The sequence below is a fragment of the Schistocerca nitens genome, chromosome 4 (assembly GCF_023898315.1).
Source record: "Schistocerca nitens isolate TAMUIC-IGC-003100 chromosome 4, iqSchNite1.1, whole genome shotgun sequence".
Lineage (NCBI taxonomy): Eukaryota > Metazoa > Arthropoda > Insecta > Orthoptera > Acrididae > Schistocerca > Schistocerca nitens.
Window position 1 is genome coordinate 343,304,480 of NC_064617.1, and position 15,804 is coordinate 343,320,283.

Genomic DNA, 15,804 nt, shown 5'->3' on the forward strand with positions numbered 1-15,804 from the left:
GGTAAGGAGGACACAGCATGTTATTTTGGATGGAGAGTCAACATCAGATGTAGAAGTAATTTCAGGTTTGCCTTAGGGAAGTGTGTTGGGACCCTTGCTGTTGATGTTGTTTGTCAATGACCTTGCAGAAAATATTAATGGTAACTTCAGACTTTTTGCAGATGATGCAGTTATCTATGATGAAGTACTGTTTGAAAGAAGTTGCATAAATAGTCAGTCAGACCTTGATAAGATTTCAAAATGGTGCAAAGATTGGCGACATGCTTTAAATGTTCAGGAATGCAAAGCTGTCCACTTCAGCAAATGAAAAAAAAAAGTTGTATCCTATGAGTATGATATTGGCAAGTGACTATATTGGATTCAGCCAACTCTTACAAATACCTTGGTGTAACACTTCTTAGGGATATGAGATGGAATGATCACATAGGCACAGTGGTGGGTGAAATAGGTGGCAAAATGATGCAGATGCTCTTGTCTTTAGATTTAACTACTTCTACAGTTTGCAAATTATCACTGCTAACCTCACTACCTGAAGCATCTTCTGATTATGACGTTATGTGAATACTGTCTTCCTTAGTACAGTTTTCTTCTTCTGAAACATCCTCCCAACTACCAAATGCATTACCTGCTGTTTCTAATTCACTGCCAGTTAGGCAGTACTTTACTGTGATAAAAATACACCATTATTTACTGCAGTATAGTGTCTATTGTTGCAAAAGCAACCAGGGACCTCCATTGTTGTGTATATTGACATGCACATGGATTTGGATATAGTAGGGTATGAAACTCAATGAAAGAAATGTAGAAATGAGTAGGAAAGCAATTGGGTTGTTATGAACCAAGGAACATAAATGTAACTATTTCAACTATAAAAAAGTGGAGTAATATTTTTCCAACAGTTCTGAGTTTTATAGGGAGTAGTCATGAACAAAATCAAATACATCAATTTAAAACCACCAGACATTATTGTCATGTCATATTGACCCAAGGACAACAGCAGAATTAAATTTATAATAGCATACAACTCCATTGCAGATGACAATGATGCACACAGACACTAAAAAAAGAAACCTATCTGAAAACAAAATTAACATAAACATTAAAACAATGTTAACATTCTACTAATATTAGAGAAGGAAAGTTGCTACTCACCATACAGTGGAGGTTCAAATCCTGCCTCGGGCAGGGATGTGTGTGATGTTCTTAGGTTAGCTAGGTTTAAGTAGTTCTATGTTCTAGGGGACTGATGACCTCAGAAGTTAAGTCTCGTAGTGCTCAGAGCCATTTGAGTGGTGACTTGGTGGGGTAAGGAGGAGGCTGGGGTGGGAAGGGGGAGGTGGAATGGTGGGGGTGGCAGACAGTGAAGTATTGCATTTTAATTGGAGTGCAGGAGAGGAGGTGGGGAGGGGGGGGGGTAAGCAGTGGAAAGGAGAGAAATAAAAAGAAATTAAAAAACTGGGTGTGGTGGTGAAATGATGACTGTGTAGTGCTGGAATGGGATCAGGGAGGGGACTGGATGGGTGAGAACAGTGGCTAACGGAGGTTGAGGCCAGGAAGGTTATGGGAACATAGGATGTATTGCAGGGAAAGTTCCCACCTGCACAGTTCAAAAAAGTTGATGTTAGTGGGAAGGATCCATATGGCACAGGCTGTGAAGCAGTCATTGAGATGAGGGATATCATGTTTGGCAGCACATTCTGCAACAGTGTGGTCCACTTACTTTTTGACCACAGTTTGTCGGTGGCCATTCATGCAGATAGACAGCTTGTTGGTTGTCATGCCTACATAGAATGCAGCACAGTGGTTGCAGCTTAGCTTGTAAATCACATGACTGGTTTCACAGGTAGCCCTGCCTTTGACAGGATAGGTGATGTTAGTGACCGAACTGGAGTAGGTGGTGGTAGGAGGATGTATGGGACAGGTCTTTCATCTAGGTCTATTACACGGGTATGAGCCATGAATTAAGGGATTGAGAGCAGAATTTGTGTAAGGATGGATGAGTATATTGGTAGGTTTGGTGGACAGCAGAATACCAGTGTAGGAGGGGTGGGAAGGATAGTGGGCAGGACATTTCTCATTTCAGGGCATGATGAGAGGTAATCAAAACCCTGGCAGAGAATGTAATTCAGTTGCTCCGGTCCTGGATGGTACTGAGTTACGAGGGGAATACTCCTCTGTGGCTGGACTGTGGGACTTTGGAAGGTGTTGGGAGACTGGAAAGATATGGCATGGGAGATTTGTTTTTTTACAAGGATGGGAGGATAATTACAGTCAGTGAAGGCTTTAGTGAGGCCCTCAGTATATTTTGAGAGGGACTGTTCATCATTGCAGATGCGACAACCATGGGTGGCTAGGCTGTACGGAAGGGACTTTTGGTATGAAATGGGTGGCAGCTGTTGAAGTGGAGGTATTGCTGGTAGTTAGTAGGTTTGGTATGCATGGAGGTACTGTTGTAGCCATCTCTGAGGTGGAGGTCAAAATCTAGAAAGGTAGCTTGTTGGGTTGAGTAGTACCAGGTGAAGAAAACAGGGGAGAAAGTTCTGGGGAATGTGAATAGGGTGCCCTCACCTTCAATCCAGATAGCAAAGATGTCATCAATGAATCTGAACCAGGTGAGGGGTTTAGGATTCTGGGTTTTTAGGAAGGATTCCTCTAGATGGCCCATGAATATGTTGGCATAGGATGGTGCCATGTGGGTGCCCATATCCATATCCTGGATTTGTTTGTAGGTAATGCCTTCAAAGGAGAAGTAATTGTGGGTGAGAATATAGTTGGGCGTGGCGAATAGGAAGGAGGTTGTTGGTTTGGAATCAATAGGGTGTCTAGAAAGATAGTGTTTGATAGCAGTAAGGCCATGGGCATTAGGGATGTTAGTGTACAGGGAGGTGGCATCAATAGTGAAGAACAGGGCTCCATGTGGTAAAGGGACAGGTACTGTGGAGAGTCGGTGGAGGAAATGGTTGGTATCTTTTATATAGGAAGATAGGTTCCAGGTAATAGGTTGAAAGTGTTGGTTTATGAGAGCAGAGATTCTCTCAGTGGGGGCACAGTAACCAGCCACAATGGGACGTCCTGGGTGGTTGGGTTTATGTACTTTTTGAAGCATGTAGAAGGTGGGAGTGCAGGGAGTGGTAGGGGTAAGTAGAGAGATGGACTCTGAAATGATAAATGTCCTGCCCACTATCCTTCCCACCCCTCCCACCGAAGTATTCTGCCATCCACCAAACCTACACAATATACCATTCATCCTTAGACAACCCCTGCTCCCAATCCCTTACCTCATGCCTCATACCCCTGTAATAGACCTAGATGCAAGACCGGTCCCATACATCCTCCTACCACCACCAACTCCAGTTCAGCCACTAACATCACCTATCCCATCAAAGGCAGGGCTACCTGTGAAACCAGTCATGTGAATTACAAGCTAAGCTGCAACCGCTGTGCTGCATACTATGTGGACATGACAACCAACAATATGTCTGTCCATGTGAATGACCACCGACAAACAGTGGCCAAAAAGCAAGTGGACCACCGTGTTGCTGAACATGCTGCCAAACATGAAACCCCTCATCTCAATGACTGCTTCACAGCCTGTGCCATATGGATCATTCCCACCAACACCAGCTTTTTTGAATTGCGCAGGTGGGAACTTTCCCTGCAATACATCTTACATTCCCGTAACCCTCCTGGCCTCAACCTCCGTTAACCACTGTTCTCACCCAGCCAGCCCCCCTCCCTGTTCCCATTCCAACACTACACAGCAGTCATTTCACCGCCACACCCAGTTTTATAATTTCTTTTTATTTCTCACCTTTCCACTACTTACCACCTCCCCCCCTTCCCCCCCAACCTTCTCTCGTGCCCTCTGACTAAACTGCAGCACTTCACTGTCTGTCAACCCCACCATACTAACCCTCCCCCTTCCTGCCCCAGCCTCCTCCTTACCCCCATCCAGTTGCCACTCCCATCATGCACTGGTGCTGCTGCTCGCAGTGTGTTTTCAGTTGTCTAAGACTGCAGATATGTGTTCAAATTGCGTTTGTGTGTGTGTATGTGTGTGCACGTGTGTGTGTGTGTGTGTGTGTGTGTGTGTGTATGTGTGTGTGTGTGTGTGTGTGTGTGTGTGTGTGTGTGTGTGTCTATTGATGACAAAGGCCTTAATGGCTGAAAGCTATAATTGTGTGAATCTTTTTGTTGTGCCTATTGTGACTCAGCATCTCTGCTATATGGTGAGTAGCAACTTTCCTTCTCTAATATTTTTACATTCCATACTGTATTTTACATTGTTTAACAGTGTACTCCTAACACAACTCTCCCTTTCTGGAGAGAATGGTTATTTCAGGATCTGTTTTGAGACTTTGAATGACAATTGTTTCAAGACTGATGTCTTTGGAGATGGTCATGAGAAGACAGCTGAGATAAATTAGAAAACTTTGGAAAATTGAAAGGAGTTAGGCCATTAAATGCGTAAAAATTGCATATGCATAGGCATACAAACTGCTTGAAATAAAGTATTTGAACCTACTCCTTAGTTTCTACCTGCCAACAATGCCATATGACTCTTCCTTTCTAGAGAGAATGGTTATTTGAGTAATTACTTCGAGACTTTGAGTGACAATTGTTTTGATCATTACTAGATTGATATCTTCAGAGACAGTCTTGAGGAGGCAGTTGAGGTAAGTTGGAAACTTGGGAAGTTTAGAAAGAAGTATGGCAGTAAATACAAACTGAATGAGATAAAGTTTGGCCAATGGCTGTGAAATGAAGGATGTATGTATATGTTTGGAACAGTGTCAGTATACATATGGTCTATGAATTCCCTAAATTAAGCAAAATGAGTAATATGTCTTAACCTGTTGGAGTATTTCGTATTAGATGAAACATCTCACTTTTCATGCACAGAAAAATATTAGTGCCTATACTCTTCAAATTTTATAGTTTTAACAGTTTTGATGCTGTGGAAATTGTTGGAAGGGATATACAGTTTCATGTAATTATACTTGATGCTAATATTTAATCTCTGTTTTGATTAAAGCTGATGGATATGTAAGAAGTGAAGCAGTAGCAGCAATATTTCTTCAAAAATCGGATGTTGCTTATCGTCATTATGCTGAAATTGTGGCTATTGGCACAAACACTGATGGCCATAAAAGCACAAGCATATCTTATCCATCAAGAGAGATGCAGTTACGTTTGTTGGAGGAGACCTACCGATCAGCTGCTGTTGACCCAGCAAGTGTGGATTATATTGAAGCCCATGGGACAGGCACAAAGGTATCAATTCTGTAAAGTATTTGTAATTATATTTAGAGTATGTAAGGTGCCACTCTTTAAACTTAAGATGATATATCAGTATTCCATTCAGATAGTTAAGTTACAGGCTGGGAAAAGTCAGATCAAAGATGTATTCTCTGACATCATTGCATAGGTACCTCCACAAGTAGAAAAAACTAATTCAGCCCAGATATTCCTTCTTGTACAGCAGAGAGAAAATGGAAGAAGGGAAAAATGTAGAAATGTCTCTAAGACTAGTTCATAGACTGAGTGACCTTCCTTGTTCTGCAATTCTCATTCTGTCTTCATTTATGTGTAATTGTATCTTTCCTTCAGTTGTATTTCAGTCAGTTTTTATCTTGTATTTTCTGTGTTTTCATGCCTTAAGAGTCTTTTTTTCCTTTTTGATAGTGCATTTTGATGTCTGTCTTCTTCTGATCTGTATTCTGTGACGCACTATTCTTTCCTTCTTTTGTTTATTGCTTTCTTGACTCCCAGATTTCTTATGTGTGTTTACTTGATTTTACATTAGTTTCATGTAAGTACTCTTACCTGAGTTGTAAGGTGCAAGTGATGTACACTGTTAAAAATGAGGAAATAAATAAATAAAATAAAAATGAAATAAAAAATGAAAAAAATGGTGCACCACAAAGGAATTATCCAATTGGGACAGAAACAAGCAGATGTGATTTACATATACAGACAAACAAATGACTACTATTTCAGAAAAATTGGATGATGTAGTCAAGAGAAAGAGCTTCACAGATTGAGCAAGTCATTAATGCATTGTCCATCTCTGGCCCATATGCAAGAAGTTATTCAGCTTCGCATTGATTGATAGAGTTGTTGGATGTCCTGAGGGATATCATGCCATATTCTGTCCAATTGGTGTGTCATATCTTTAAAGTCCCGTGCTGGTTGGAGGGCCATACTGCTCCAAACTTTCATAATTGGGAAGAGGTCCAGTGACCTTTCTGGCCAAAGTAGGGTGTGGCAAGCACAAAGAAAAGCAGTAGAAACTCTCACTTTGTCTGGGCATCCATTATCTTGCTGAAATGTAAGCCCAGGATGGCTCGCAATGAAAGGTAACAAAACAGGCCATACAGTATCATCAACATACTGTTGTGCTTTGAGAGTACCACAGTGACAACAAAAGGAGTCCTGCTATGGAAAGAAATGGCAGCTCAGGCCATCACTCCTGGTTGTTGGTCTGTATGGCAGACTGTCCAGGACCTCTCCAGATGTGTCTACAGCCTGAAATCTCAATGACTGGAGTAGAAGTGTCTTCAGTGATGAGTCCCAGTTTGAACTTAGCCCTGATGACTAGCAAGGAACTGTCTAGAGATGCCCCAGACAGTGGTGGGATCCTTCCTGTCTCTCGCCATGTGACCCAACAGCCAGGAGTGACGGTCTGGGAAGCCATCTCATTTCATGGCAGAACCCTTTGGTTGTAATCGATGGCACCCTTACAGCACAGCAGTAGTTCAACAATATTCTACACCCCATTTTGTTGCCATTCATGACAAGGCATCCTGGGTTTACATTTCGGCAAATAATGCCCACCTGCATGTGGCAATAGTTTCTACAGCTTGTCTTTGTGCTCCCCAGTTGTGTATCTTTGGGGTATTATGGGCAGTGGCCCCCTACCACCTCAGGATTTTGACAATCTAACATGCCCCTTGGACGGAATTTGGCATGATATCAGTCTGGAGGACATCCAACAACTCTGTAAACCAATGTAAAACTGAATAAGTGCTTGCATAAGGGCCAGAAGTGGGCCAACATGTTATTAACTTGTTCAATTAGTGAAGCTCTTTCTCTTGAGTAAATCATATGATTTTTCTGAAACTGTAATTATTTGTTTGTCTGTACATGTACATCACATTTACTGATTTCCATCCCATTTGGATAATTCCTTCATGGTGCAGGATTTTTTCTGCCTTAGAGTGTAGAGTAATCATTTTGCAACTGTTGGTAAAGTTGCCATACTAGCCACTTTAAACTGGGCTTTAACTAACAATAGCTGCGTTTGTTTCTGGCATGAAACTTTAACTCATAAAAGGGACATTTACTAAACTGGGAGTTAAAACTGTGTGCCTCACCAGGAGTCAAACAAAATATTTTACCTTTCATGAACAATTGCTGTACCAAGTAATATCAGTTGGTAGAACATTGACCATGAAATACCAATCCCTGTGTTACATTTCTACTTTGACAGACAATTTTAATGTGTCAAGCCGCCCTGAAGTATATAGTTTGTCAGTTTGTCCTGTTAAATTTCGTGGAAACTCAGTGATGTTTATGTTAAAATATGGGACTTTTAAAATGTGAAATGCCTCTTACCATTTAAAAGTGTTAGGGTCCTTCGAGAAGTTAATGGCACGACATAGAAAACAGCAGAGTATCATTTAAAAATGTTTTTCAACTTTATCATTTTTTATTTTTTATTTACGTTTCTTTATGCATGTAGTCATCACAGGATGACTTTTGCAAACATCATATTGTTTACAAAATTATGAGAAGGAAAGTTGCAGCTCACCATGTAGCAGAGATTCTGAGTCGCAGATAGGCACAACAGAATGACTTGTCACTGGTTGCTTCAGTTGACTGAGACCGCAGTCATGTGTTTGTGAGTTGCATTTTTGTGTGTGTGTGTGTGTGTGTGTGTGTGTGTGTGTGTGTGATCTATCTTTGATGACGGCCTTACTGGCCAAAAGCTTTATTTGTGACTGTCTTTTTGTTGTGCCTATTTGCGACTCAGCATCTTTATTATACAGTGAGTGGCAACTTTCCTTTTTACAATATTGTTACATCCCATACTGCATTTTACATTGTTTGATATTGTTTACAAAGGTATAGTACATATTGCATAGGTATACACGTGTTTAGTACAAGTTTATATGCCAACTAGCTCTGCAGATGATGAAGAAATTGAAGAAATGTATGATGAAATAAAAGAAATTATTCAGATAGTGAAGGGTGACGAAAATTTAATAGTCATGGTGACTGGAATTCGGTAGTAGGAAAAGGGAGAGAAGGAAATGTAGTAGGTGAATATGGATTGGGGCTAAGAAATGAAAGAGGAAGCCACCTGGTAGAATTTTGCACAGAGCATAAGTTAATCATAGCTAACACTTGGTTCAAGAACCATAAAAGAAGGTTGTATACATGGAAGAATCCTGGAGATACTAAAAGGTATCAGATACATATATAATGGTAAGACAGAGATTTAGGAACCAGGTTTTAAATTGTAAGACATTTCCAGGAGCAGATGTGGACTCTGACCACAATCTATTTGTTATGATCCGTAGATTAAAACTGAAGAAACTGCAAAAAGATGGGAATAATAGAAGAAAAGGGGACCTGGATAAACTGACTAAACCAGAGGTTGTACAGAGTTTCTGGGAGAGCATAAGGGAACAATTGACAGGAATGGGGGAAAGAAATACAGTAGAAGAAGAATGGGTAGCTCTGAGGGATGAAGTAGTGAAGGCAGCAGAGGATCAAGTAGGTAAAAAGACGAGGGCTAGTAGAAATCCTTGGGTAACAGAAGATATATTGAATTTAATTGATGAAAGGAGAAAATATAAAAATGCAGTAAATGAAGCAGGCAAAAAGGAATGCAAACGTCTCAAAAATCAGATCAACAGGAAGTGCAAAATGGCTAAGCAGGGATGGCTAGAGGACAAATGTAAGGATGTACAGGCTTATCTCACTAGGGGTAAGATAGATACTGCCTACAGGAAAATTAAAGAGACCTTTGGAGATAAGAGAACCACTTGCATGAATATCAAGAGCTCAGATGGCAACCCAGTTCTAAGCAAAGAAGGGAAAGCAGAAAGATAGAAGGAGTATATAGGGGGTCTATACAAGGGCAATGTACTTGAGGACAATATTATGGAAATGGAAGAGGATGTAGATGAAGATGAAATGGGAGATACGATACTGCGTGAAGAGTTTGACAGAGCACTGAAAAACCTGAGTCGAAACAAGGCACCCGGAGTAGACAACATTCCATTAGAACTACTGACGGCATTGGGAGAGCCAGTCCTGACAAAACTCTACCATCTGGTGTGCAAGATGTATGAAACAGGCGAAATACCCTCAGACTTCAAGAAGAATATAATAATTCCAATCCCAAAGAAAGCAGGTGTTGACAGATGTGAAAATTATCGAACTATCAGTTTAATAAGTCACAGCTGCAAAATACTAACACGAATTCTTTACAGACAAATGGAAAAGCTAGTAGAAGCCGACCTCGGGGAAGATCAGTTTGGATTTCGTAGAAATGTTGGAACATGTGAGGCAATACTGACCCTACAACTTATCTTAGAAGCTAGATTAAGGAAGGGCAAACCTATGTTTCTAGCATTTGTAGAGTTAGAGAAAGCTTTTGACAATGTTGACTGGAATACTCTCTTTCAAATTCTGAAGGTGGCAGGGGTAAAACACAGGGAGCGAAAGGCTATTTACAATTTGTACAGAAACCAGATGGCAGTTATAAGAGTCGAGGTGCATGAAAGGGAAGCAGTGGTTGGGAAAGGAGTGAGACAGGGTTGTAGCCTCTCCCCGATGTTATTCAATCTGTATATTGATCAAGCAGTAAAGGAAACAAAAGAAAAATTTGGAGTAGGTATTAAAATTCATGGAGAAGAAGTAAAAACTTTGAGGTTCGCCGATGACATTGTAATTCTGTCAGAGACAGCAAAGGACTTGGAAGAGCAGTTGAATGGAATGGATAGGGTCTTTAAAGGAGGATATAAGATGAACATCAACAAAAGCAAGACGAGGATAATGGAATGTAGTCGAATAAAGTCGGGTGATGCTGAGGGAATTAGATTAGGAAATGAGACACTTAAAGTAGTAAATGAGTTCTGCTATTTGGAGAGCAAAATAACTGATGATGGTCGAAGTAGAGAGGATATAAAATGTAGACTGGCAATGGCAAGGAAAGCGTTTCTGAAGAAGAGAAATTTGTTAACATCGAGTATAGATTTCAGTGTTGGGAAGTTATTTCTGAAAGTATTTGTATGGAGTGTAGCCATGTATGGAAGTGAAACATGGACAATAAAGAGTTTGGACAAGAAGAGAATAGAAGCTTTCGAAATGTGGTGCTACAGAAGAATGCTGAAGATTAGATGGGTAGAGCACATAACTAATGAGGAGGTATTGAATAGAATTGGGGAGAAGAGGAGCTTGTGGCACAACTTGACTAGAAGAAGGGATTGGTTGGTAGGACATGTTCTGAGACATCGAGGGATCACCAATTTAGTATTGGAGGTTGGCATGGAGGGTAAAAATCGTAGAGGGAGACCAAGAGATGAATACACTAAGCAGATTCAGAAGGATGTAGGTTGCGGTAGGTACTGGGAGATGAAGAAGCTTGCACGGGATAGAGTAGCATGGAGAGCTGCATCAAACCAGTCTCAGGACTGAAGACCACAACAATACATGCGTTTAAACATAACATATTTATCTACAAATGTTTATACATAACATACATAGTTTAGGATTCTTTCAGTGTATACAGGCATTTGCAAGAAAATGTAATTTGGTTCTAAATGGTTCTTCAACATGTGATGTTATGGATTCTGGCAATCTGTTGTACTACATTGAGGCTCTGATGTATGGACAGTGGTCTATTACATTTAATTTTTGTCTGTGATAACCATGCATATTTTTTGGGCTGTATGTCATACCATTAGCATTTGTCACCCTGATGGCTTACAAAAATGTGATAAGCATATTAATTTTGATGGGCGTATGATGATAGCCTTTCTATATACAGAGACTATGTATCACCCTAACAGCTCTTATTCATAGCACCAGCATTCTGTTCGAGTGCATATCAGTGGCACACCTCCATAGCTCTACCCCATAACTTATAAATTGGAAATTTACCCCAAAGTATCCTGTTTTCACAGTTTTGTTACACACTGTTTTCGACTGTTGGCAAAAGAAGGACAGCGCACTGCTTATTTTCCTACATACAAATTTAACATGGTCTTCCCATCAAAGATTGCCTTCCGAGTATAGTCCAAGGAAATTACAGAGTTCCTTGTCTGTACATGAAATTCCATAAATATTTCGTACACAGCTGTGGCATTAGTTGCCTGCTTTGAAGGCCAGTAATTTTGATTTTTGGTGTTGACTTCTGGGCCTTTCCACAAATATTTCCTTCACATCTGTGGCATTAGTTTGCCTGCTTTGATCTCCAGTAACTGTGACTTTTTTATGTTGACATTTAGGTGTTGAGTACTAAAACATTTAATCACTTCTGATGCCCTCCGTGTTGAAAAATATGTTATATTCTCCACATTGTCACCATAAAACAGCAGTCAGGTATCATCAGCATTGAAAGTTATGTAGGAATTATCATTTACATGCAGAAGAAAAGAAAATGGCCCTGTGGCATGCCCTACATTACTGTTTCAGTCATAGACAGAATAATGACTTTCTCATCTCATTTTGATAGTTTATATTTATGCATTGTTTATGGCTTTTTAGGTATGTAAACAAGAGTTAAATAGATGTATGCATGATATTACATACCACAGTTTCCATAAGAGAAGTGCGTGCTTGATCGCATCTAAGCCTTTATGAGATATAAAAACATGCCCATGATATTCTTTCCTTCGTCTATAGCTCACATAAGCCACACAAGTGGGCTCCTGTTAGTGCTCTGTTTGGAAAACGTGCGACACATGCTTTTGATAGGTGCATGCACCTTTCGTACTTGTTGTAATAGTTTCTGCATTGGTAAAAATCAATATCATTACATTTTTGTGGTGGAATGTTTACTTAGCCTATGTCAGTCGTATCATTATGGAAGCAATGCAAGTATGCATTATTGTGACATCAAACTCATTATCACAAATGTTTCAAGACTTTGATGTAAATAATTTGGTTCACTGGTTGACCTGGAGGAACATACTCATGGTGGACTAATCCATTACTATCAAAGAGTGTGATCAACATTGTCTTTGTTCTTGAAGGTTGTCATTTGACTTTTTTCAGGGCAGGTGATTGAGGCTTTGCCATTCAGCACTTCAACATTTCATGTGAGGTTATACTGGTAGCACCAACTTTCATCCCCAGCAATAATCTTCGACAGAAGTGTGGGATCACGTCTGGCTCTATCCAGTAGTTCAGCAGAAATTCTTCGTCTTTACCTGGTAGGACCAGCTTTCATCCCCAGCAATAATCTTTGATAGAAATGTGGGATCACGTATAGCTTTATCCAATAGTTCAGCAGAAATTCTTAGCCTTTCCTCTTTCTGTTTGTCTCTTAGTGGATGAGTGACAAGTATTGCATTAAGTTTCAATTTCCTTAAATTTGTGGGTAAAATCTAATGTCACACATCCCACTTCAAATTAAGTTCTTCTGATATTGCATGCACAGTTACATGATTGTCTTCTTGCAGGAACTGCCATATATGCTTCACGTTTGCATCGCTATGTGCTGTAGATGGATGAACAGCTCTCCGATTGTCTTGCACTGAATCTTTGCCTTTATGAAACCTTTTGTTCTACTCGAAAACACAACTTCTTGAAAGCACCTCACCTGCATATGCTTGCTCAATCCTTGTCCACGGATCACTAGGAGTTTTCCCAAGCTTAATGCGGAACTTAATGTTCACACTTGCTCACAGTCAGCATCCATTTTGTCACCATAACTAATGTACCACGAAACCAAACAGTGTGTTGCTAAGCACAGCCCTGGCACCTAGTGAGTTTGTGTGGAAATATGGCCAAAGTCATTTCAAGAACACACAAAGACCAGGTAACATAAAAATAACATTTGCTCCTTTTTTAGTGTTGCAGTCTCAGAAATAAAGAAAACAGTCCTGGAACTTTTCTGACAAAGGGGCTAAACTCATTGATGGTAGCTATAATCAAACAATGGAAAAATCCAGGATGCAAGAAAAGGAAAGTTGCTACTCACCATATAGCGGAGGTGCTGAGTCGCGGTAGGCACAATAAAAAGATTCACACAGTCATAGCTTTTGGCCACTAAGGCCTTTGTCAGCAGTAGACACACACACACACACACACACACACACACACACACACTCTCTCTTAGTGTAGTTTCAGCTCTCTGAGACTGCAGACGTGTGTGCAAGTTGCACTTGCGTGAGTGTGTGCGTGTGTATGTGTATGTGTGTCTACTGCTGACAATGGCCAAAAGCTATGATTGTGTGACTCTTTTTATTGTGCCTATTGTAACTCAGCATCTCCGCTATATGGTGAGTAACAGCTTTTCTTCTCTCGTATTGATGGCAGCTATAAGATAGCTGATATATATATCTGCAATAAAGCAAGATTACTATAAGCTGATTGCAGTAAACATCAAACTTGTTTGCCAAATCATTGTACAGTCACTGAGCACAACAATTCCCTGTGGACTCAAATCTGCTGTACATGGGTTTTGCTTGTGAATAAATATATAACACTAATAATACAATTTATTTACAATACAATATTTTATTAAATTATTACTTATGAAATGTTGATGTAAAAACTGCACAGTAAAGTGAGATAAAAGTGTAAAATGTGTCAGGCATCCATGTCAGTTGTCTTCACTCTTGTCATCTTCCTCATTGCATTTTTCTTATTTGTTTACTTCTTGCTGCTCTCATTGTTTGTTGTTCTTGAATCATCATTGAAGGTGATGTTTTTAAGTTTGATTATGGTGCACCAGATGACTTCTTTCTGAAAAACTTGTTCCGCAGTTTTTCTGGATGCTGAACTTAAGTGAGTACTCAACATCTGAGATTTTAAACATGTTGTTTCTCGTGGCTACTTCTCTCTTGACTTGCATCCAAATGGACTCAGTTCGGTTGTACTGGGGGTGATAAAGGTGGTAATTGTATTACTTGGCGTCTCCTCTCATTTGTCAGTGCATTTAGCTCATAAATAGGTACTTATTTGTTTAAATAAATGTTATCCAACATCTCAGCTCTTGTGTCTGTAGGTGAGAAAGCAATATTTTTTGCAGTTAGCAAAGCACCTCTGTCAGCCATCTGTGTTTTTTTGCTGGAACTCAGTTCATCACTACTGAATGACTGTCCACAAATATTTAATTGGAGGCCAACATGTAATTGCAGTCAAGGAAAAATTTTTGTTGTGTATCATTTAATATGTCTCTGTATCATTCAATATGTGTCTCTGGTGTGCATACTGTAAGACCTTTGGTACACACACCATCAGATTATTTGACTTGTTGCTCTAACAAAGTATGCGAGTGTCAGCAATATGTCTCGTGGTCTTATTGTGGCGTGTTTATCTTCTGCCGTTAGGTCAGACGATAGAAATGCCACTTGCACGCTTAGAGTAGCGGATTGACGGTGACCAACTTCAAACAGAACTTGATTAATTTTCACACACATTTATTAAAATAATAAAAAGCATAGACATTACGTAACTTGATTTTGGATGCTGTTTACAATTGACAATCTGAAGTTCCTTTGGTCTTGGTACGTTAATCTTATTCTCACATATCTCTGATACTTGACAAAGTGTCTATACATTTCTCTTCATGGCTATGTACAGGAATATGATAATCTTATTAGGTGCAGACTGAAACTTGACTATAGACTGGTACAGACAAATGCAGACTAACGCAGACTGGTGCTGACAAATGCAGACGGACTAATCGGAGGTCTGTACACTCGTTATAATACCTCGCGCGTTCAGGTATCACTGCACGAGTGTGATCCGCGAGGAGAAAAGGTTCTACGTTATCAGCAATCTCATTGGCTGCATTACATATTAATACACGGATTGGCGGAAGCAGAATTTGGTCCGTCGTTATGGCAGTGCCATCTTGTAGTGCGGAGACGGACATGCGCTGCGCCTATGCTGTTGTGCTTAGTAGCTGGGCGCGCTCTAGTGGGAAAGTTGTGTATGTGCTGACAACGCGGAACTAAGTACACAACATCTTTCCCTTCCGGGGGAAGAAAGAAAGCTTTTGAAGTTTGCTTGAAAAGCCTTTTTTTCTGCTTCCTTGCTTTCCGGCGTGTGTATGTCTGTTGGTGCACACATGTTGCTCCCCATGGCATTCGCTTGCGGTCTGCTAGGAAAACCCACTCAAAACCTACGGAACAGGGAACCGGAGAAGCAAAAATTTTGTTACATAATTGCATTTCAACATCGGTACATTGGTCATAGCTTAAATCTAATTCTTCTTCGACGTCCATCTTCTCTGGGGATGACGGCTGTGGATGGCTGGTGTAGTCGGCTGCCCATGAAGGTGTTGCGTCTGCTTTGGCTGCGGAGGCGGCGGCTGCCGGTGACGGCGTCTGGAACCCTGCGAGCTCCTCGGGGTTGACATCGGCTTCTGAGTCTGCAAAATGAAACAGCCTAGGAGTTCTGCCTATATGTGACTGCTGTCTTTGCTGCCGTAATTGATTAGTATGGCAAATAACTATGCCGCTTTGCGTTCTTATTCTATACATGACATTGCCAATGCATTCTACAATGGTTCCTTGTGTCCAAGTAAGCATTCCTTGACTGTAGACAGTTACGAGG

The 15,804-nt window shown here is 40.5% G+C and overlaps 1 protein-coding gene across 1 annotated transcript in view; it reads left to right on the forward strand.

Moving 5' to 3' along the window:
* Positions 1–15,804, forward strand: part of LOC126252298 (fatty acid synthase-like) — a 199,155-nt gene that overhangs the window by 58,011 nt on the left and 125,340 nt on the right. Inside the window, exon 4 of the mRNA XM_049953180.1 lies at positions 5,036–5,274. Within this exon, the coding sequence (XP_049809137.1) occupies positions 5,036–5,274 (239 nt within the window). The remainder of the gene's footprint in view (positions 1–5,035; positions 5,275–15,804) is intronic.